This window comes from Lontra canadensis, unplaced genomic scaffold (assembly GCF_010015895.1).
Source record: "Lontra canadensis isolate GAN:19392208 unplaced genomic scaffold, GSC_riverotter_1.0 scaffold39, whole genome shotgun sequence".
NCBI lineage: Eukaryota > Metazoa > Chordata > Mammalia > Carnivora > Mustelidae > Lontra > Lontra canadensis.
This window is the reverse complement of record NW_022631033.1, coordinates 1454887-1479072: the sequence shown is the minus strand read 5'-3', so window position 1 is coordinate 1479072 and position 24186 is coordinate 1454887. Positions and strand designations below refer to the sequence as shown.

Below are 24186 nucleotides of genomic sequence, written 5' to 3'. Positions count from 1 at the left end.
TTATAACTTTTAATTGTGTTTTAAAGATGATATATGTGAAATTATTAAGTCTGCATAATCAATAAACTGAAATGTATGGACAGGAGTTTACGGTCGTGTTCCTCCCATTTCCAGTGTGAGGTTTGTTTTTTTTAAAGATTTTTATTTATTTGAGAGAGAGAGAGAGAGAGAGAGAGAGAGAGAAAACAAGTGGGGGGAGGGGCAGAAGCAGAAGCAGACTCCCCACTGAGCAGGGAGCCCGATGCGGGACTCGATCTCCGGACCCCCGGATCACGACCTGAGCCGAAGGCAGAGGCCCCACCAACTGAGCCACCAGGCGCCCCACCGGTGTGAGTTTATGATCTATGTCATAATAAGGAAAGAAAACTAAAAATTCACTTTGGGTGATCTGATTTAACAGCATTGTTACAGGATTTTTTCTTCCTGAGAGAGCAAAATTATTTTTTTCAATATTCTCATGTTTTATAATATTATGAGTTTAAATAACTTGTCTAAGTTATTAAAAAGCATAAGTTAAAAAGTATAACTATAACGCTTTTTAAACTAACAAGTAAGGTCTAAAATCCATAGTATCAATGCTTTTACAATCTGTATAAAAGACAGTGTAAACACATAGACTAGCGCATATGGCTGTAGCCTCGTGTCATGGGCATCTAGTATCTCTACATCTTTGAAAGAGAAGCGCATTTTTTAAAGAAACAAAAATTAGGATTTTGTTGTTTTAATAATTTTTTTTGTTAGAACTTGTCTGATCAGGGAGTAGGAGCTAACACATTATTTTTTTCAAAGATTATGTTTATTTATTTGTTTGAGAGAGAGCACAAGTGAGGGGGTGCGGGCAGAGGGGGAAGCAGGCTTCCTGCTGAGCAGACAGCCTGATGTGGGACTTGATCCCGGGCCCCTGAGATCATGACCTGAGCCGAAGGCAGACACTTCACCGATGGAGCCACCCAGGTGTCCCAAGACTGATGATTTTATCTTGGCATCTAAATTGATTAGGAGAATGAATCAGAGAAGGCTTCCTGGAAGAAAGGATCTCTGAGTTGCATTTTAAGCAAAGCTATGAATGACATACAGAAAGCCGGGCAGCAGGTTCTGGGCTGCGCAGGGCATATGCAAAAGCAGTGAGAAGGTCTCAGGGGGTGGGCACCAGCCGGGGCGCCCAGGGCAGCTGGGGGGCGAGCCTGGGTCAGGTCATCGAGGGTTGTTGTCCCCACAGGGGACGGAGCCTTTGCTCCCTGGTAACAGGAAACTGAGAGGGTGGCAGGAGGGCACACTGGGGCTAGGCTGTATTTTTTATACATTTAACTGCATTCTATGTATTTAGGGGGCTATTTTTTTAGAAAGAAAATCAGAGGCATGTGGAGGGTGGGGTGGAGAGAGGATAAATCCAGAGACAGCTGCTCGCTGCTCCCTCCACGACGGACAGAACATCCCCCTGGGTCTCCAGCCACACCGCCATGCTCCCGCCTGCTCCAGTTGTCACCGATCTCAGGTAGGGACGGAGGGACAGGGTCAGCCGCCGATAGTCATAAAGTGTAAGAATCCGGACTGAGAGTCGGGTATGTGGGTCTCCTCTCCATCCTGCTGGGACTCAGCCTGTTGGCCGGTTTGGAGACGGAATGGAATGGAGCCCACGACTGGGGACCACTCGCTCTGCGGTCCCCTCCCCCCGGCATGTCAGTGCCTGGGGAGTGTTTCTGAGGGAGGCGCAAGGGTGGCTTGAGCACGGATTTCGGAGGAGAGAGGGCACTCACCCACCACCTGCCCAGGAAACGGGCCCCTCCGCTGCATTTGGTAACTGCACAGTTTTGCCCCCCAGTCTCCAGGGCTGGGACCATCTTGTGCCTGTTTATCCGGGAGGTCATGGGCACACGTGGATAAAGTTGGTAGATGATTCTTGACTGTCGTCCAAGGAATTAGGAAATTCCCATCCCACAGACGATGCCCCACCTTTTCGACGTCCAGCCTGCAACCCGGACTTCTATTGGAACGCAAGTCCACGGGGAGAGCAGAAGCCCCACGGAAGCCTCGGCAGAGACACCGTCAGGCTCCAGAGATCTTGGTGCTATGGGCCGCCTCATAAAGGAGGCGAAAGTCTTCGCAGTCGGCCCTTGCCCCTGAATTGCCCACGCGCCAGTTCCTGTGGCCACGCAGCTGGAGACGAGCCTTTGGCAGGAAGTCTGATCCTGTGGTTGCGGGAAGGGGAGCCTCCATGTCCCCTTGCCACAGCTGAGGGCTTCTCACGAGACCCCCGTCCGGCAGCCTCCACGGGGTTAGGCTTCCCGTCACCTGGAGGAGTTTGGGTTCATGACAAGGACTAGTTTCACGTGCCCAGCAGGGTGACAGGTTCCCCATGCTTTCGAGGACACAGACATCTACTCTGGGCTCGGGATACCTCGTCCACCCAACCCTCCCCCAAGGCCCGCAGCCAGTACTTACTATAATATTTACAGGATTTAGGGTCATGGCATCATGATCCCATGACAGTAGACAGGAGAATGCCCACACCCCAGATGTCTACAGTCTTGTTCCTGGGCCCTGTGTCACCTTCCATGGCAGAAGGGACGTTGTAGGTGTGATTAGGTTCAGGGTCTGGAGATGGGACCATCCCTGGGTTAAGTGCAGGCCCAATGTCATCCCAGAGTCAGAGAAGGGAGCGTGGGGACAGAAGCAGACCAAGCTGTGGCTGGGGGGCTGAGGAAGGCAGCTGAACCCTAGAGGCCCAAGGTGCTCCTGGAAACTGAATTACGATGGACCCTGAGGGACAAGTTACTGTGGAACTATAAATGATAAAATAAAAAGAAATTTATGGCTGTTTCCTCTGTCATGCTTTGTATGGATTTTCCCTTTGTTTTAATAACTTCTAGAATCGGTTGTGACATTTGTTGAAAAAACTTTTGACCCAGAGAAAAATCATTATAATCTAATTTTATGGCATTTTCCTCCATGGTATCAATAACGTTCTCTCCCCAGAAAGATCGGGTGAAATGCATATTTAGACAAGTAAATCTCTCTGATAAATCATTTCATAGACGAGGAAGAACCCATGTGTGAAATGAAAGTTAGATGTTTTCGAAACCACTTCATGGAAGGACAGGACAGTAATCAGTCTGCAGCCTTTCTCCTCAGAGAGACACAGCGCAGGACAGACGTCTGTGGCCGTGGGTCGCCCTGCAGAGTGCGCGCAAGGGCCCACGTGCGTTCCCCTCGCACCTGAGCAGAAGGCCGTTCCAGCCGAATGGCCACATGCCCTTCAGGGTTCAACGCAGCTGCCCTCCCGTCCCCCCAGACAAGCAACATGCTGACAGCATCGATCTGTTGGGTGTCGCGGGCAGGGGCTGCTGAAGCGAGCACCCATCCGCGGGCGTCTAAACCACAAAGGCCACCACACGTCCCAGTGTTCTCAACACGCTTTCACGCCTCTATCACACAGTTTGTGACTCCGAGCTGCGTATTTCGTCACACGAATGCATTTGTTCTAGGGGAGACAACCCAATCCCACCAACTTCCACTTTTCAAGCTTGCAAAAAGAAACATATTTAAATAAATCTTAGATTTCCAGATAATCACTGTGAGTAAATTTGAAAATCGTTTTCTATTTTTTTTGGAGTTATTTTCAAGACACAGTTGTAGAACCATAGAAGAAAATCAGTTTGTCAAAATGCTCTCTCTTCACACACACGTACACCCCCGTGCCTAGAGGACAGCGGTGAGAGGTCAACGTTGGAATGCTGCCTTCTGAGTGTGTTAGGACAGAAGGACTGCCTGACAGACAGGGAGCCCTGGGCCGACCCGGAAGGTCGGGGGCATTTACATTCTGTGTAGTTGGGAAGTTTCTCCCCTCTACCTTTGTTTTTCTACATGAGGACCCTCCGTTTCTTAGTATTTTCTCAGTCTCACTAAACGGACATTTGCTGCCTGCTCAGTTCTATGGAGGACAGGAGCACACACAGCGCTTGCGGTAAAGCGGGAAACGGAAGCGTGAGAGAGCCCTCTGCTCTCCCCTTCTTCAGAATGGCATTCTGTGCTGGGAACCTGCCCGAGCGGTTTTTGCTTCCTCTCTTAACCCGATTCTCAGACCCTTCCCCGACCCTGGCACGGCCCCACAGCCCCAGCCTGGAGGCAATCTTGACTCCATAACCAGGCCAAGATCCGAGACAAATGCAGACTAGAAGCATGTTTTGTGATTTATCTGGTGCCTACATTTTGGGAACACAACAATGTACTCGGGAAAATGATATGTACATAAATTAGAATTTCAGTCTCGGTTCTGCATGGGTTCTTGCATTATCTCTATTCAAACAGCTTTCTTTTTCTTCTCCCACAAGGACAGCCCTAAACACAATGAAGTCATTTTCTACTGGGTAATTACGGTTGCAAAGCCTTTCTGAAGACCATCAAAGGGCTCACTTGTCACTCGCTCATAAGAGACATTCAACAAACACCAGCAAAGAGATCAGCCAACATCTCTGAAAGTGTGTTTTTTAAAATGCGGGGGTTGTGAAGCTCACCACTTCCCTATGTTTGGAACGTGGTCATTCCCCACGAGGGGCAGAGAGGGAAAGGTGGTCCGTGACAGAGGCAGGGACCTCCTGAGATCCGGGGCATGTAGGAGGAGGGCCAGAGGCTCAGCCCCGCCACCCACGAAGCCCGCCGAGATGGTGCCCCGGTAACTGCCACGGCCTGGCCCACGTCCACGGAGCACATCCGTGGTGCTGGCCTCTCCCTCGCCACGGCACCCGGCTGTGGGAACCCGGCACCCCGTGGGCCAGTCCACTTCTTCGGAACACCTTAAGCCTTCATGGTCAAAACAGGTCATCAAACCCCCACGTGGGTGCCACAGAGCCACACAGAAAGATTGCCGAGGACCCACACGTACTTTGAAAACTAGCCGCTAGCTCCCTGCACGAATTAGTCATCGCGACCACTTCTTCTGAGCACCGAGAGTCGGGAAGTCAATAAGCCTGTGGTCCGGGAGGGTCGGACTCCCAGGGCGAGGCCCAAACGCAGTTCCTGCTCTCCCACGTCCACGCTCTCCCACCGCACGCTCTTCCCAAAGTGCGCCGACAACGGGCCCCCTGCTGCCCGCGGGCCAGTGAGACCCCCTTCCGGAGCTCCCTGTCCCGCCCCCACTCTGGCCCTCCGCTTGTTCGCCTGACACTGTCTTCGCCATTTTCCCACACTGGTCCCTTCCTCGCTCTGCCCGGAGTCAGAGGGCCTTGTCCCTTGCTGCGGCTGCTTTCTGAGTTCGGGGTGTGCGCAGCCCGGACGGCGCTTCCTGCACACCGTGTCGCATGGTCTGTCCGGGCCGTGTGGAATGGTTGCGCCACCCAAGCGGGAGCAGAGCCGTGAGCTCTTGTGCACCCACGTGTGGTCCCGGTGGTGGACGTTCCCGGGTGGATGCGGTTTTCCAGAAGAAAGCAAGCCCGCCGTGACACCGAGCCGCAGACTGCGGGGATGGTCAGCAGACCCACGCGGGTGACAGGTGTGCTCTGAGCACGGACTCGTGGGTATGAACCGCTCAGACTGGACGTGGTGAGGAGGGAGCCCGGGGGTCCAGGCGTGACCCTCAGGTCTGACTGTGACCCAGTGAACCTCGGGCTGAAGTTACGATCACCGTCCGGATGTCAGCGCGTCAGCCCGTTTCCTACAGAAACCCTCACGGAAGCTGCGCCAGATTCTTTTAAAGAATCTTGGTACTAAGATTGCATCCTAAGCAGAAGAAAGGTCAGTCGTGAAAGAAACGTTTCCAACCCCACCGCGAGAGTGACAACGCGCCGAGAGCCACTTGGCAAAGGTACGGAACCTCTGCGGAGTGTTGCTCCCCTGCGCGGAGGTGCTGCTCCTCTGGGAGGCCAGAGGGGCACCCTTACCTGCTGCGGACCGGATGGTCGCGGCGGCGCTGGGGGGCGTCGCGGCCGGAACACACTCCTCGTCCTGCGAGTAGCCGGCCTGGATGGCCCGGAGGTAGCTGTGGCTCCTGGTTCGGAAGCAGCCGGGGAGGTCCAGGGCGTCCATGGCCTGCGACTCGGCCTCGCTGAAGACCGACTCACACACCGACTCGAACTGCCCGTTCATCTCCGCCTCGCTCATCTGCAACAACAACGCATAGTCAGTGGCGATGCCAGGCCTGCGACCGTGGCCGGGTCCGCCGAGAACGAGAGAAGACAAAATGCACCTGCCCCCAGCGCAGTCTGGGCCGCGCGGTTCTGTCAGGCTTAGGGGCGTCTTTCTGGGCTATTTCTTAGCAAACACTAAGAAGAACCGTTAGCTCCAAGACGCTCCTGAGCTTCCGTGCAGCCCACGGAAAGCCTGACGGGTGGCGGCCGGGGGCGGCAGGTTTAGGAGAGGCCGAGAGTGTGCGAGGTCAGGGTTCAGACGGCCGCCCCCCTCTGTGCGTCCCCAGCGCCTCTGTCACCTCTCCAGGCTGCTGACAGCGGCCAGCGCCAGGTGTGGAGGCCACAGTTGCAAACACCCGCTCAGTCTGCTTCTGGGCATCGTCACGGAAATCTACCACACGTCTGGCTGGCGGGGTTTCTCCCTGTGCCCCCCAGCTCTGTTGCTGTTGTGCTGGGACAGGAGACTGGCCTCCTCGGATCATTTGTCAGGGAAAGGAATGGTTTGCAAGCCTGCAATGCGACTTCCAGGTCGAAGTCACCCTGGGAACCTCAAAGTTCCAAATGTATCAAAATAAATCTCCAGGCTTTGGACGGGGGTGGGGGCACATGCGCACACGGTCTGACCGTCGGGTTGGCTGGAGGGCCTTGGTGTGGGGTCCGTGACACCGGCAGGGGACACACGTGCCCTGAGTTCCCAGGGCTGATACTCATGAATTTGCCCCGAGACCAACTCGCAGTTCTAAATGGGAGTCCGGGGAGGAGGGACGCGGTGCTAACGGCAGCTTAGAGGGAGGGGGTGGGAGGAGAGACGAGGATTTCAGGAATGAGAAGCTCATGGTGCACGGCTGCCCCCTGGCCTGGGGACCGGAGGCTCCCTGGGTGGTTCACAGTCAGGCTGAACGGGCTGCTGAGGAGGGAGCCCTCTCCGGCTACCCACAGGCTGGGTCTGCTGCTCGCGTGAACCCTGCGTGGCCTAACAGGCGCGTGTACATGGCACGACGCCGATGGGTGAGGGCCGAGGCCCCCGGGAGGCCGGGAGGGTGTGCGTGGGCTCCGCGCACAGTGAGGAGGCACCGGGTGGTGGGAGCGCCTCCTGGGTCTGCACTGTTCCCGGATCCGCCCCTGTCCCATCCGCCTGCCGTAGGCATTCGCAGGGTCTGGGGCCAGACCTGAGACACCTGTCCCACTTCCCAGGTGGCTGCTCCCTGCCGAGCCACGAAGGAGCCCAGCAGCCGCTCGTCCCCAGCACATTCCTGCACCGCCGGCGGCTGCGTCCACACCCACAGCTTCCCGCAACCCTGGGTGTGGCCGACCGACAGGCACCAACAGGTACGGTCTGAAACGCCGCGTCTGTCGCCATCCTCCGACCGTTCGTCGAGTGAAAGCAGGTAAAAGACCCTGGCCACCCCTCACAGGGAAGCAAACGTGGTTTTTTCTAAACTCTCTAACTGTAGACCTGACTGCGGCTTCTTTGCTGCCACCTGAGGTTCTCGACACGCTAGAATAAAGGCTCCTTCCGCTCGGCACAGCGGAGCACGCTGAACCCGGCCTCTGGTGGTAGAGACGCTGGGGGACGGGGCCCGGGGCCACAAAGACCCATGTCGTAAGGGGAAGAGTCTCCGGGTTGTGGGGCAGAAAGGACCAGGGGGAAATTACAGGTGAGAGCGTCAGTCTGAACGGCCTTTGGGTTCCTGAAGCTGGAGAGGGACAGACAGAGCCAACACTCGCGTCATGACGGCCCCAGTTCCTTGGAGAGCAGAGCACGGCACACCCACGTGCTGGTTTGAAACACGGCATTTTCTACGACACACTCTACCAAAAAGCCTCAGGTCGCTGCATATCATGTATGTTGAAGATCCACGTTAGACAGCCAGGAGAGGCCCAAATCTGAGTGGTGTGGCTCGCATCCGGTGGCAGGATCTAGCGGAAACCCTGCTCAATCCCACTCCCTCCTTCGAGAAGATCAGTTTATAGACCAAGGACTAAAATTTCAGGGAGGCCCACTTTCTGGCACTTACAGCCACACAAACACTTCCGGGAGGTTCCAGAAGGAAAGTTGCCTTGAATTGATCGAAGTGACCTGGTCTCTGAGAGCTGACTTGTTCACTGAGACTGAGGGAGACTCGGAAACGCAGATGCAATTGTATGTCACACGGGGACTCGACATGCGGCTCAGCCCCCGGAACCCAGGAGGACACTAAGCGCCAAAGTTATGGCGACAACCGGTGTCCTTCAAAGCTTCCTCGGTCTTCTTTTGTGAACCGTAAACTCAGAAACACAGCTAGACCTGCTTCTGGAGAACGTGGGCACCAATGAAGGCAACATCAGGAAAATGGGGGATGACAGAATGACTGTCCTGCATGTGGTGGGGAAGCCTTGCAGAGGTCGTGACAGATGGCACCCCTGAGCAGGCACGACGGGGTGTGGCCATGGAGAACCTGGGCCTGGTGTGGGCCAGTGGGAACAGACGCCGGTGTGGCTGCTGTGGAAAGGGGGTGGTGGGTCCTCAAGAAATTCAAAGAACTACCCCAGGACCCAGCACGTCACGTCTGGGTATCCATCCATGTGCACAAAGCAGGGACAAGAACAGTGATCTGCAGACCCACGTCCTCCCCGTGGACTATTACTCCACCTGCCCACGGAGGACTCTGACACCTGCTCCGATGGGGAGGGACCTGGAGGACAGGATCCAAGGGAAAGAAGCCAGGTCAGGACGGACTCAGCGACTCCATCCGTGCGAGGTCCCCAGAGCAGTGACTTCCACGGAGACACCGAGATGGCCGTGCCAGGGGCTGGGGACAGGGGCTGGGGGCAGAACTGGGGTTCTGCCGAGTTCGGGGGATGGATGGCGGAGGCCTGCACAGCACTGCTGGGGCACTGACTACCGCTGACCTGCGCACTTGCAAATGGTCCAGACGGAACCCTCTGCTGGGGATGTTTTACCACAATTAAAAAAAAAAAAGGCTGCATGGCAGAAGGAAGCTATGATGACCCAGACCATCTTTTTAAAGAGAAGGAGAAAGAAGGGGGCCATGAGACAGCACGCACGGTTGGAAGCTGTGGGAAGGACGCAGCCCGGACGCAGAGGGCCCCCCTCCATGCGGCCCCAGGCCCCGGCTCCGTACCGCCAGTCCAGGGAATGGTGCGGCTTGTCAGACTATCCCCACCACGGACGAGCAGAAACAAAGGAAATGCAGAGACCGCACTCCCGTGACCTCGGGCGGCTGGGCCGGCCAAGCTGGGAGTGGCGCCAAGGGCGAGAATAGCAAGGAGACGGAGCCTGGTGCTCCACGCCGGCAGGAGGCGGTGTCTCGGGCGTCCGCAGACACTCACGGGGAGGGGTACAGTGATGCCACTAAAGCTAGGGGCTCCACGGCAGCTGCGTCACGCCTCCCAGTGGCCCCAAGGGTGTGTGCCTTCTGCCTGGGGCCTCCGTCTTCCTCCCAGAGAGAGGCGTCAGGGGGAGACCTGGGGACCCAGCGGCCTGCCACTTCATACCCTGGGACGCAGCCATGTCCTTGCAGCGTGCCTGGAGAGGGCTGGGGCTCATAAGGAGCGTCTGACCCCAGCAGTTCCAGGACGCATGGGCAGCTGGCATCTGCGTGGCTCTGGGACCCCTCTGGGGTGGGACGCTGGCCCTCCACACATGGGGTGTGGGCATGTGACAAGGTGACACAGGGAAGGAGGCTGCTTGCGGTGGTGGGGATGGAGGGGATGGGAGGGGGCTGTGGTGCTGTCTGCCCATCTCTGTGGGCAGCTGGGGGTGCCGGGCACAGACATGAGTCCCTGCTCAGCCCTGAGTGTCAGACAGGTGACCACCTCGAGACCCGGTTCCTGCCTTGCTGCTTGGCGTCCCACTCCCCTGCGTCCTCATGGTCTGCGCACAGCTGGGAAGGAGCTCCAGGGCACGTGGCCGAGGGTCGGTCTGCCAGGAACCCACAGTGCTCACACCCCACTGGGTGACCCCTGGGTGACAGTAACAGGCAGAGCCATGGCAGGGATGGGGACCTGCAGGCTCGGCAGGGCACACTGCTGTCTTGTTATTATTTGTCCAATGATGGAGGACTGGACGGTCTTATGGTCTTGCTCTAAGTGCTCTCTGGGATGTGGAAACCGTGGGCATTCTTCCAGCCAGGGCATAGATTTGGCCAGACAGACCATAATGCAGAACGTGGATGTATGTCGGGGAGGAGCACAGTGCAACCAGGACAAAGCCCACTGTGGTCACTGGAACGGTAGGGACATCATTCTGGGAGTAAAAACCCTGTTTGGGGTCTCGTCAGATGAACCGGCAAGCTGGTATGTCCCAGAGAGCTTGGGGAAGGTTGGCCATGACGAGATGCCTGGAGAGCGCAGGCCACACGAGCAACACGACGTGTCTTTCTAGTACTTTCCAGGACGTTTCTCCAGGGGAGAGACTTTGGTTAAAGATAAATCCCACCACTCAGTCTGGTCCCCGGGAAGGTGTAACATCCCGCCACCACTGCAATCCCAGTGCCCCTGCTTGCAGGTCCAGCGTCCGCCCAGGTGCTCCACGCACCGACGTGGACTTGTCCCCGGCTCGAGAGCTCAGAAATGCCAGACCCGAGTCCAGCGACTCAAGTTCCAACCACTGCATGGCTGTCGGATGAGTGAGTCTCATGAGGACTCAGTCAGACCTGTCGTCTCGCTTCTGCACCCGAGAGAGCGCTGTGCGCTAGGAGTGCGGAGTCTGGAGCCACTGCAGGCACCACTGCAAGGCGCTCAAGGACACTGTGGGGTTCCTGGGGAATCGCCCCACGTGCACTGAGCTCCGTTCCTGGAAAGTGCCCCCTCTTCCTCCTCCCCGGGGTGGCAGGTCACAGCAGCCGGGGTTTCATATGGAATTACGACAGATTTGCTTCCAGGGCTGAAGCGGCCCTGTCCACTGCCAGGGCGCCGGGGTTCTTTTAAGTAACACTTTAAAAAAAAAAATCAGAATTAAAAACTGAGTTCAGCATGAAGTCTGACCATAGAACTCAGCAATCAGAGCGACTTAGAACTCCAGAGGTCCAGGCCTTCAAAACCGGTGAAGCCCCACACGCCCACCTTGTCCGCCACTGCTCCTGTCTACAGTGGTGAGTACTTTCCAGCAGAGAACGGCGGAGGGACCTGCTACTTTTACTGACGTATTTTTGGAAATCCCGGCTCGGGGTCACCAAAGACATGGCACCGAGGATCGTGCACGGGTTATGTTCCTGCCACGAGGGAAGCTGGTGGCTTTCACGAGAGCATCTGCAGAGGCGCGCTGTGCACTCAGGGAAACCTGTTTGTTGAGAGCAAATGAGAACCAACGAAAAGCAGAATCGGACCCACAAACAGAGAATGAGCTGACAGTTGCCCAGGAGAGGCATGGGGGGATGGGAGAAACGGGTGAGCAGGAGAGGAAGGTGCAGGCGTCTGGCAAGGGAGCGCACGAGTCAGGGAGACGGAAGGTGAGGAAGGTCTGTTACGTCGTGACAGTGGGAACTGACACAGGACAGCACAGATGCAGTTACATTGCGGGGAGCTCCCCGGGATGCAGAGGGGGGTCCGGCCCCTGCTTGAATCTAATGCGACATTGGGGATCAACTTGACTTAAATAGAAAAGAAAGAGAAAGAAAGCAGATCCTGGAGGAGTCGCCCCGTCTGCTGTGAAGTCACCCTGCCCCTGCCACAGGTCCTGATGGGGTCACGTCTGACTCCGAAGTCGTGTGTTTGTAAAGGAGGCGTTGCAACCAGAAGGGAAGCTCGAGTCTCAGGAGAAGCCCGCTGGGAGGGTCCTTCTCCGGGGGTGGGCACGAGGTGGAAGGTGCCTCCTAGAGTGCCCTGTTCAGTTAGTAACCCCTACTGTCATCTTGGACCTTCTCGCTGAGCGGCGCGTCTCCCCAGTTAACTCGATAATTACGGTAATCTGGCTGCCGACCATCTGTTGCTGTTTCTATCATTACGTGCAGGGGCACGTGAGGTTAGGCTGCGGTGTGGTCCCCGGTCCCCGTCTGCGCGGGGCTGAGGGTCAGTCCAGGACGGCCCTCGTGTGCAGTCAGGAATGGTCTTGAGAGGGAAAGGTCCACTGGAATTCTCTTTGCTGGAGCTGGAAACCTAATCCTGTTTTTAAAGAAAACCAGCATCTGAGTTGATGAAAGAGGTCTTGTCTGTCTTCAGTTGTGGAACAGGAAAAACCCAGACTGTTTAGTAGAAAAAGTCCAGAGTGCAACTCTCTGATGAGAAAAAAAAACTTAAAATGAGCAGACTCTTGCTTTAAAAGGCATTTAAAGCCTGTGGCAAAAGCGTCTTCAGCATATGTGAACCCCTGGCAGGCTCCCGAATGGTCCTAGCACGTCTGTAAGCAGGAGGGCTTTCTAGAATCACGTGCTACTGGTACTGTTGCTATTACTCTAGTAACAATACTGGCTGGCACTGAGTGTGCACCAACTGTATACTTCTCTTCCCAGAATGAGAGTCAACATCCATCATACCCCGCCCATGAGTGAGCGGGTCACCCCGTGCCTTCCTGTCCCCGCCGATGGGGAAGGGGAGGTTCTTGTCGGCTGAGAGACCCACAGGGAGGGAGGGAGACGGGCTCTGCCCCAGCCACACCCTAGCCGCTGCTCCGCAGGAAGGGCAAGAAAGCATCAGGTGTAAGCCTGAGACCCATGGGGTGAGCTCCTGCACTGTTTTTAACTGCAGCTAGAACGAGTAAGCGACCTGTTTAAAGTTCCAGGCATTCAGCTCTTGTCGCTCCTACTCGTAGGGCAATTAGAAGCGCCGGCCAGAGCTCGCTTTGCTCAGGTGAACTCTCTGAACAGTTTAGAGCAGGAGGGAAGCCTGCTGGGCTCCCTGCCCCTCCAGCAGTCATGCCTCTGGCCCCCGACTGAAACCTCAAGCACGGCCACTCGATCCCGGGGTCACTGATCCCACCTGGTTGCGCGAAGACCGAGAAACGGGTCCTGTGCGCCCGGCAAACTTGGCTCCACACCCCGGATTATTTTCACCTCCTCTTACTGGATTGGCAGAGCTGCCAGTGTGTACCGGGATGGAGAGCCACTGCTTTCAGACCCCGGCTGTCATGCACCTGCCTGGCCCCACCCCCCTGGGGAAGGAAGACAGTCTGAGCTCACAAAGACAGCAAAGCAGGATGAGACGTCACCCCTGACGCAGAGGAGGCCAGTGTGCGGGGACGCCATCACAGGTGTGGACAACTCAGGGTTCCAGGGTTCCCAGGGGTAGGTCAGAGACGGTTCCAGGCAGGAACGTCCTTCTGCTCATGGCCTTGCCCCCAGCAAGCGGCCACTGCGAGGACACGGCGTTAGAGACCGGACCCGAGGGAGAGGGGAAGGAAGGCATTCCCGACCTGGCTCACACAGCTGGCCTGACTCAGGGTGCTGACGGCTCTCATGTAGCTCTGGTTCCGCGAGCGGAATTTCGGGGAGTTGTAGCTGGCCGAGGGGTCCAGGCCGTGGCCGGCAGGCACGTCGCTTGTAGCTTGCAGGTAGCTCTGGCTAAAAGAAAAGAAACGAAGAGAAAAGGTGTTCTGTGAACATGCACACAGAAGGGGCAGAGCAGGGAGGCTCATTCCAATCCACACCAAGAGGCCATTGGGAAGTTTCCAGCTGGATGTGTGTCTTTTGGTGGACATCCCAGCCTTAGGTCCACACTGCGGGCTCAGTTACAAATGCAAAGTCGTCAGAAGTAACAGGGGATGCTGTTTACAAAGCTGCTTTGAAACCTGACTGTTTGTGGCCAGGTAACGAAGTTAGGATCCTTCCACATTCACAAAACGTGCCGAAAAGCGCTGTAACTCACACAGCACAGCACTGGACGTGGCTCCTGAATTTAAGCCCAAAACCTGAGAATCTTAAAAAAATCATGTTAGCTTTTGGCAACTTTACACACTCAGAAAAATAAAAGGAAGGCCAAAAGTCTTGCCTTTGGTTGTAACTCATGCACAGTTGTGCGGGTCACACACTGCAGCAGAGAGAAAGAGCAGGCTGGGAGGCCACCCCGCCTCACCCTCACAGTGGCTGTGTTCCTCCAAACTCCCTTAAAAACCAGCATTCTCTGATCCCCCTTCATGCTATGCTCCACCGTGTTTAAAGACGGGAAACCTGTGAGGGCTTGTGGTGGGCAGAAAGGTCAACTTAAACTTCTGGTCCAATGAATTCCGTTTCAAGTTCTGCAGACCATATTTTGATAATAGAGTAAATATTCATTTTATATGATCCCAAGCTGCAGTTGTTAAGACCAGATGTAGTGAAGCCTCTTTTCTAGTTTGGGTCGCAGTGGGAACACCATCAGGGTCAGTGCACGGGCCTGGATGTAAAAATGGGGAGAAGTACTCTGTTGCTAAGTCTGACTCCATTGCCAGTTAAAGTTTGTTACTTGCTTTTTGGAGTAAATTCCTGATGTAATTGTTTTCTCTGTGATTTACTTCTTTCTGTAAAAATGGGTTAGCAGAGAGAAACTTGGCCTCAATTCTAAGTTCTGATTAAGTAGTGCCCATTTATTACAGATTTAAAGTCTGTATTTCTTTCTTTCTTCCTTTTTTTAAAAAAACTTTTTATGTGTTTATTTGACAGAGATCACAAGTAGGCAGAGAGGAAGGCAAAGGGGTGGGGGAAGCAGGCCCTGCTGAGCAGAGAGCCTGATGTGGGGCTCGATCCCAGGACCCTGGGATCATGACCTGAGCTGAAGGCAGAGGCTTTAACCCATTGAGCCACCCAGGTGACCCTAAAGTCTGTATTTCTGCCAATATTAATAATACTTATTTTTACATATCAGTAGAATATAATTTATATTGTAAATTATATCATGTCCATTTTTGTTTTAAAACCAGGCGTGTAGCACATTTCAGCTCCCTTCACTGAAAACAAAACAAAACAAAAAGAGGAAGATATTAGCTCTCATGCAGCTGGTTCTAATTTTGTAATGTGGGCATCTAATGTGGAGTGGGCACTCTTCGTCTAGGCTCCTGGTTTGATCCCACAGCTCCAGCTGGCAGGGGCCAGGCCTGACTAGCCAGGCAAGACAGGTGGGCAAAGCCTCAGGCGTGGTCACCCGTCCTGAGTGCCGTAGGAAGTGGCCAGAGTCCACAGGAGCAGTGAGATGCCAACGGACTATGTCCTGGACTGGGCTGCATGTGGGGCTTGGGGTGGCTTGCACAAGTGGGTGAGGTGCGTGTGAGCAGCTGACACCCCCCCCCCCCCAGCCAGGATCTGCGTGTTTTCAGTCCAGTGTTGTGTGCAGGAGCCTGGAACCCTCCGGCTAAACCCTGACTTAGGCTCTTGGCCTCACTTCTGACCTCGCAAAAATGCAAAATCTCTGCATCTCCCCTCTCCTTGTGTTGCTTTGAAATGGCTCATCTCACACTTCGCATTTCTGCCAGTTGGTGCCAATTTCTTATTTTCTTGCCATATACTAGCTTTCCCTTCTAATACCACCCCCTCGTCATCTCAGCCTTCTCAGATGAAGGGTCTCGGGGCCCCTGAAAGATTGGGTCTGTCTCTGTCTCCACACTTTCAGCTCGGTGGCTGTGAGGGAAGAGATGTCCTCAAAATGAAAGCAAGTGACCCTTTTGGTGGCTTCTGGATGGCACTCACACCCGAGGAAGTCTATGTTTCCAACATGTTTCCTAACACCCCGTGGTCTCTTTCCTCCAAAGCAGAGCAGTTGTCACTGTAGAAAGCTAAACACATTTTTTCCTCTGAAACATTGACTCACGATGGCTCACGTTTGCTACAATATTGGGCTGGATACGCCCGGAAGCATTTGACGCGGCACAAACCGGACACTGAGTCACTGGTGCCGGCTCACACACAGTGTGCAGCAGAGCTAGACCGTGCCCCCAATCAGCTCCCAGATTCATGCTTTTAGCCCCAAGACTGCAGCTGCTGAGTCAGAGAAACAGAGAGATATATGGCCCTTCGTTTCCATATATCTTAAATAGTTCAAAAAACCCCTAACTTCAGCCTCACTTAAGAGGACTTTTTGGCAACCGTTCAGCGTTTCTCAATACCACCGCGTCCCAGAGAGACAGCTGTCCAAGCCGATCACACATCTGAGGCTGAAAATCAGACCTGACGCTGAGGGGCACAGGTGGGCCTCGAAGCCAATGGTGGGCTCCTTCTCCGGCACACAGCGTGCATCCCCAAGCCCCTAGGACCCTCGGTCCAGGACAGCCCTGTGCCTCTGCAGAAACCATCCTAGGAATCCCACCTCATTCTGACAGCCCCTCAAAGCCCCGTGGTTATTCCCGAGAACGGAGAGTTCCTGCTTTGGGATCCTGGTTGCCGGGGGGAGAAGCACATCTTCATGTCTAGTTTTGCCCTGGCTTAGAGAATACGAAAAGGAAACCATAGGAAGGTTTCCAGAATAACTCAAAGATACTTTTTTCCCGTTTTCCCCTTCGGAATGGCAGCCCTGCTGGCCCGTCCCGCCAGTGTGGAGGCCCAAGTCAAAGGCTGTCCGAGGGAGACACGGGGGAGCAGACGCGGCTTCCTGGGATCCCCATGTCCCCTCCACGTCCCCTCGTGTCCCACCCCTGCATCCCTTGCTGCCGGTGGCTGCCTTGGGTCTGTGGGCTGAACCCCGGGCTCGGGGCTCCTCCCTGACGTCCGGCCCCGTGAGACGGACGGACAGAACCGAGTCTATGCGAAGCAGGCCCTGCCTTCAGCGACGCCAGTCCTGTAAGCAGACGAAGTAGATCCCCGACGAAGTAGCCCAGGCCTTTCTCTCCGGCGCCGCGGAGGAGCGGTAAGCACTGTGCGGGTTGCGGGAAGGGGAAATCCGCACTGAGTGTGTCCCTCCCAGAGCCACAGGCACCCTCCACGTCTGCTCCGCACGAGGGGTTAGGAGGTGTGTCTGCTGTCGTGTCTTCCCCTGCTTGGGGCACAGGCTCCGGCCCCGAGCTCAGTCGTGACTGTTTCCTGTCTTCAGGATGGTCCGTCAGAGGGGCAGGACCCCGGAACAGGCCTGAGCCCCGAGACCGAAGGGGGACAGGGAGCGCGGTCGCTGGTCACCCCAGGGGAGCTGGAGGGCAGGAGAGGAAGGGCCACCTGCGCACGGCCCGGAGTGGAGGCGGCAGCAGCCCCAGGCAGAGCCATCAGGGTCACACACCCCACACTGGGGAAATGGTGTTGGGGGATTTGGGGCAGAAGCTAGATGGCGGCAAAGGTAAAATAAATGGTAGTGCAAGTGACTGTTCTAATAATTCGTCGAATCTGTCCAAGGAGAGGAGAGTGCAGGGGTTTTCTGAGAAAAGTCATGAGTTTGGGGGATGAGCCGGGACGGAGAAGCCCAGCTTACTCTTGGACCAAATTCACGCCATCTTATGAGCAGACCGTCTCCAGCCAGCAGCACCCGACCCACAGTCTCCTCAAGCACACGCTGAGCATTCACTACAACAGACTAGACTTGGGGCCCTAAAACGGACCTTAACAAATGCCGAAAGAACAGAAATCACACTACGTGTGCTGTCGGACCGTGATGACATCAAGCTAGAAATCAATCACAGCTCGGTTTCTGGGAAACCCCCAAGGACTTGGAGGTTAGACAACAGTCTTCCAAATCCCTCATGATTCCAAGAGGAAGGGTTTGGATGGAGACGGAAGGACGCCGTGTGCAGGTCAGGGCGGGGTGGCTGTGCTGATCCTCAGCCATAGGACAGAACGGAATCTCGCCATGTGCGACAACGTGGACGGACCGAGAGGGTGTTATGCTGAGTGGAGTAAGTGGCCGAGAGAGAGACAAACGCCACAGGGTCTCACGCGTATGTTGGATCTAAAAAAACAAGTGAACAAACACACAAAACCCAGAAACAGACTCTTAAGTACAGAGAACGAGCCTGTTGTTGCCAGAGGGGAGGGTGGCGGGGAGCAGGTGACGGGGATCAGCAAGCACGGACTGCGGATTGTGCGCTTCCCAGCTGTCCATCGATGGTCCAACGAAATACAGTCGGGAAGGGGTGCCTGGGGGGGTCAGCCGGTGAAGCATCTGCCTTCGGCTCAGGTCATGGTCCCTGGGTCCCCGGATCGAGTCCCGCGTGGGGAATCCCTGTTCAGCAGGAAGCCTGCTTCCCCCTCTCCAGCTCCCCCTGCTTATGCTCACTCTCTCTCCCCCTCTCTGTCAAACAAACAAACAAATCTTTAAACAAAAAGAGGAAGAACTACAGTTGGGTTTTGTATATTTTGCTAGCGCCCTGGCCTCAGTAAATGCCATTATTTATTCTAGTATTTGTTTTGTACTTTCCTTAGGTTTTCTGTGTGAACAATCTTGTTGTCTGAGATAAACAGAATAAAGTTCTTCCTTTTTAATCTCGATGTTATTTATTTATCTTGCTTGTCTTATCTTGCTCCACTGTTGTCCACTCTAATGTCAAATAGGAATGATGAGGGTTGATGTCCCAGCCTTTACCTAATCTTAGATCATCTTAATATTTATGCTGGCTCTACATTCTATGCAGACATCCTTCCTCCTTGCTCCAGCTGAAGGAGCTCCCTTTTCTCCTGGGTTTGCTGAGAGCTTTCTTTTTTCCGCATGTTTTGATATGATGATAACACGTTTCTTCTCCATTTGCTAACTTGGTGGATCCCTTCACTGGTATTTATTTATTTACTTCCTTCCTTATTTGTTTATTTATTTTAAAAGATTTTATTTACTTAATTGAGCGAGGGAGAGCGAGAGCGAGAGGGTGAGCAGAGGAAGGCGCCGCGGCAGAGGGAGAGAATCCCCACGCAGACTCTACCTTGAGCACAAGGTGAACCCAACCTGGGACCCCAGGACTCCTACCGGAGCCGAAACCCAGGGTCAGCCGCCCAGCGACCGCGCCACCCTGGCGCCCGCCCTCTCCGACTGACAGACGCAATCAACCGTGCTTCCCGGGAACGCGTCTATTTGGTCATGAAGAAACTGTGCTCGGTTCTTTTTATACATTATTGGATTTGATTGTTAATATTTTGTTCATGTAAAACAATTACTAATTGCCTCTGTTTGGGTGACGTTTCGGTACTGGACTTACACGGGCGCATAATAAGCTGAGAGGGACCCTGCTCCTTTGCCCTCAGGCGACTGTGTCTGTGCACGACGGGGTCGCAGCCTCCTTCCGCGCTTAATGGGATTTAACAGTGAACAACCGCAGCCAGAAGTTTTCTTTGTGAGGATGTTTTGAACAATGACTTGAATCTTTTTAGTCCATAATACAGTTGTACAGATTTTCTAGTTCTTCTGTGTAGGTATGATTTTCAAGGAATTGGTCCAATTCATAGAAGCTGTAGAATTCGTTCACATACATTTCCTTACAGTTTTCCCTTATTTTCCTTTTAATCTCTGTTGGATCTGTAATCACTCCTTTTTCTATTCCTCATATTTGTAAAATGTATTTTCTCCCTTTCCCCTTTTTTAAAGTGATCAGTCTTGCTAAGGGTTATCAACTTTATTAATCTTTTCAGAGAACCAATATTTGCTCTTCAGTTTTTCTTTATTGGTCATTTTATATTTTACCGATTCTCCTCTATATTATCCTTCCTTTAGCTTGGATTTAATCTGTTCTCCCTTTCTTTGCTCGTTAAGGTGGTGGCCTAGATTGCTGTTCCTAAGCCTATTGTCTAACAGAAACATTTAATGCGTGTGGAGCTGCTTTAGGGGCACACACAAACCTGCACATGCTGGGATCCACCGTTGTTCAGTTCTGGACAACTTACGATTTCCCTTGCGACTTTTGTCTTTGACCCGTGATTTATCCACAGGTCTGTGATGAGCTTTTCTAGGTGTCGTACGGTACCTTCCGGCGCTCAATTCACACGTACACCCGTCCACTTCTCGTTATTCTGTGCGTTACTGAGGCTGTTTCTTCCCCAACATTTTACCTCTCTCCTTCAGCTTTTATATCCGTTGATTTGTTTCCAAATACCAAGACTTCCCCTTCGGCTTTCTCAGTCTGCCCTTAAGGAGTGAATTTCTCACTTCACAGCAGGTGCTCCTGTTCCTGAAAGGTGAGCTGGTTCTTCCCACTGTCTGTTCACTCGCCAAGACCAGCTTTTCCTGTGAGACACAGACCCTTTACAAGAGCTGCTTTCAAGTTCTTTTTGGATCATCTGGGGCATGGCAGGTTCATCTGCACGTGTTTCTTGCTAGTGAGCCTCACGTTGGTACAACTTTGCATGGCTTTTCCCTTCATCTTCCTTAGGTACAATGGATGTTGTTGACAGAGACTCTGGATCCTGTTATCTTCCTCTGAAGGGTGTTGATTTCTGTGCCGGGGGGTCATCCTGAACTGTGGGTGCGGGGATTTACACATTCACAGGATGGACCCGTGGAAAGCTCCAACTGTTCCCCAAGTTTAATATTCACTATGTTTTAGATATCTTGCTATTTTTAAGACACCACAAGTTGCTAGACTTTAATCCCTAAACATTTTTTAAAAAGATTTTATTTACTTATTTGACAGACAGATCACAAGTAGGCAGAGAGGCAGGCAGAGAGAGAGGAGGAAGCAGGTTCCCCGCTGAGCAGAGAGCCTGATGCGGGGCTCGATCCCAGGACCCTGAGATCATGACCTGAGCTGAAGGCAGAGGTTTTAACCACTGAGCGACCCAGGGGCCCCTAATCCCTAAACCTAATCCCTAAACTCATTTACAAAACTACTACACAGCAGTTCAGACATGCCTGCCTGTGTCCTGCCCATGGGTGTCAAAACTATGAGGCCTTTGCACAAGGGGGTTGGACATGACGGTCTTCATGAAACCACTTTAGAGATGAGTTGACGCCCTGGTTGCAGAACCTTCAAACCCGCTTCTCTTCCCCTCCTGGAGAATCTCAGACAGGCCCCATATTCTTTTCATAAGCTCCCTTTCTGCTTACTTAAAGAGTCCGCTGTAGAGCTCCTTTGTGAGTCCCGGGAGAATTTGCATACGCTCATGAGCGTTCCGTGTGACGACAGAGCTGTGCACCCTGGGCTGTCAGTGCTCAGAGTGACCACAGAGCCCACACCTGGATTCATAGGGAACGGTGTCTCTGAGGTCAGTCCGGCTCTGCTGAAAGGCTCCCTTGGGTTCATTTTCACTCAAAGTCTTTAAATTGGTCTCACTACGGACATCTCTACCAGGAAGTGTTGAATACAAGTAGAATAGAAGATATCAATTTAATTCTTTGAAATTTAACATTTCTGAGGTTTGTTTTTTTAAATTCAATGGACTATAACATCTTTCCCCTAATTTATTTTTCCAAAGAGACACAAAACACAGGCCAGGATTAGTGAATTTCTACAAAGGATCGATGTCAACAGAGAGGGACCCAGGGGGACGGAGACCAACCTCAGGCAGGACTGAAGCTGAAGGGGCCCCTAAAAAGGTTTTCTTCTCCAACGTTAAAATGCTCTCCCCGGTAGGTTTATCCAGAAAAATGAGTCATTCATCTAAGGAGCATTTATTGGTGCCCATCACAGAAACAAGTTGATTGAATCATTGCCCCTTGTCGTCAAGGAGCCAGCTATGCTGTCCATAAATTTTAATGGAATTTTATTTTCTGCAGGATGTTTTTAAAGAGATCCAATGTCTTCCAGAAAATCTTGTCTTTGTCCTACTTCAACTGCTTTACAGTTCAACTTCTGAAATGTGTTTTAAAGGAAAGTGGCAATATTGTGAGAGGAATATGAATTAGACTGCACTTTAAGGAAAGCAGAGCGCTCAAAAAATCAAAGAGAAGGTGTTAAGGAAAAGTTCCGACTACTTACCCTCCACATATGGGTGTTGGTATCTCAACATTAACAGATGTAATGTGTCAAGATAGATGAAAAGATCTGCTCTCAGCACAAAATTATGTGTCTGCAAGCCTTCAGAGATTAAAGTAATGAATGGAAATATGAAAAATTTTAAAATAAGGGATAGATTTTTATATAAATATCATATATTTATATGTACAGTACGATGTAGTACGGAACCCATTGGAGATCAATTATTATTAAATACTGAGTGAGTCACAGCCCCTTTAAACACGGTCTGGACACTCCTAGAAGGTTAATAATTTCCCTAGGCCCACATTTACAGGCGGCTGCCGGGACAGGCGAACGCAGGGAGGCAAAAAGCAGATCCGTGGTTGCTGGGGGCCAGGGGCTGACTGCCTGAGGGTCTGGCTTTCTTTTCGGTGTGAAGACATGTTCCACAAGCGATCACAGTGAGGACCGCACAGCTCTGATATACAACGCTGTTGACTCGTGTGGTTCCCATGGACGCATCGCTCGGTGTGGAAATCGTGTCTTCATAAAGCTGTTAGAAATCAGAGACGAAAAGTGCTGTGTTTAGTTTCATAGCATTTGGGTCGGAGGATCTAGGCAGGCCCCAGAGAGGGTTCAGCAGGGCAACAGCCACGGCAAAGCTTCCACGAACACTTCTGTTGTCCTGGGTGTTGGTTACGATTCTCCAAGGAAGGTAATCGGATAATCTGATAATCTGATAATCAAGCTCATTTCATAAAGGCAAGAAAGTCTTGGCTGAGGGAAGACAGAGCACCCCAAGTCTGAGCTGTGATACAGCGGAGATTCAAGCACAGAGACGTCACGGCCCAAGCGTGTATACGTTACTTTGTGTCACATAGAAGCATTTTCAACATTTGCAATGGATTGTCATGACTGCGTGATGAGTTAACATGAACACAAAGCCTGTCCCGGTTTGTTTCCAGAACAGAGAGCTGGGCCATTGCTGGCTCACGCGGCAGAGTTACCAGAGGACCTCAGACTCCACCGCCCCCTTATAAAACGGAACATGACGTCAGCTGGGGTGCGGGGTCTGCAGAGAATGAATGGCCAACGAGATGAGCAGGGCATAAAAGCCTTAAACTTCTAAATAAAGAAGTCCTAGACTGGAGGGGCATTTTAGGCAAACGAGGATGGAGGATGTTTCTAAAGCTAGTGTGAAAAGTTCAGGCTGGTCTCAGTCGATGCTCAAATCTGGGCACTCAGGAGAAATCCTCGCTGTCATCGCTTTAAGTTGTGAACAAAGAAAACTCGGGAGAAGGTGGAAATTGCCTTGCTTCTCAAGGATGTCACAAATCTCATCCTGCGTTCGTCATCCGCAGGAGCGGTGACAGAAATGCAAATTAAGTGTTTCCACCAGCGTCCCCGTAAGTTCTTCAGCTCCCTTGTAGAGGGAGGGAGGAACGTTGAGAAGAGCAGATCTGATGCCAGAGGACCTGGGTCTGAAGTCGGAGTTTCATCCGTGCGCGTCCTTGCAGAAACGGCGCAAGCTGCTACGTGCCTGATCCACACTTCCTTCCCTCGACTATGAAGGCCATGCTGATGCCTCCCGACGTAAGTCAGGGGCTTGTTGGGAGGGTCCGGGAGTCCAGGCTGTGCAGAAGGGGACGCTCGCTGCGGTGTTATGTGCTCTGCCCACGCTCGCTGCCGGTGCTTTTGTCTTGAATATTGTGTTATTCTGCTCGGGTGCTCGCTGCACAGTGCATCATTAGCTCCTGACGCAGAGTTCACTGGTTCATCAGTTGCTGGTGCCCCTGACAACATGTGGCCGTGGGCTGCTCGGCGCGCCATCACAGGGACCCCACGGCGGACAGGCCGATGCTGAGCTCACTGCTTACAGAGAGCCGCTCTTGTGCCAGAACTTACCATTATTACTCACAGCTATGCCTTCTTCTATGTTTGAGACTTTGTTTTAAAACCAAGGAAATAGGTTTTCTCTTTATAAAAATTTCTAGCAGTTACTGGTTTGTATTTAAAGGCTGTGTCAAGGCGACAAGAAAACCTCCCTCAGTGAATTTGCAAATGCTAACCTGCCCCCCAGCTTCCCGGCGCTTGGGAATAATTCAGGGTCCTAGACCACATTTGCAGAGACGGCTTTAGGATGTTCCGTAAATAGAATTCTAGGTGATTCCATCGGGGGTGGTCAGTGGACCGGACCACACTCAAGAAACACAGATGCACATGGATACAGGGGTAGGGCCCCACGGCAAGACCTTTCAAAGAACATGCATTTTTATCCGTCTCACCCCCAAACAACAACCCCACGAATGAAGCATCTTTCCTGCGGTGGTAGGACACGGGCAGCTCTCCACGCTGTTGGCC

General features: G+C 53.1%; 1 protein-coding gene across 2 annotated transcripts in view; it reads right to left on the bottom strand.

The window, feature by feature from the left end:
- DLGAP2 (DLG associated protein 2) overlaps positions 1-24186 on the bottom strand; it is a 707896-nt gene that overhangs the window by 42988 nt on the left and 640722 nt on the right. For both annotated transcript variants that reach the window (XM_032869809.1, XM_032869810.1), the window contains 2 exons: positions 13474-13621; positions 5877-6096 (listed from right to left, as the gene is read on the bottom strand). In XM_032869809.1, the coding sequence (XP_032725700.1) occupies positions 5877-6096; positions 13474-13621 (368 nt within the window). The remainder of the gene's footprint in view (positions 1-5876; positions 6097-13473; positions 13622-24186) is intronic.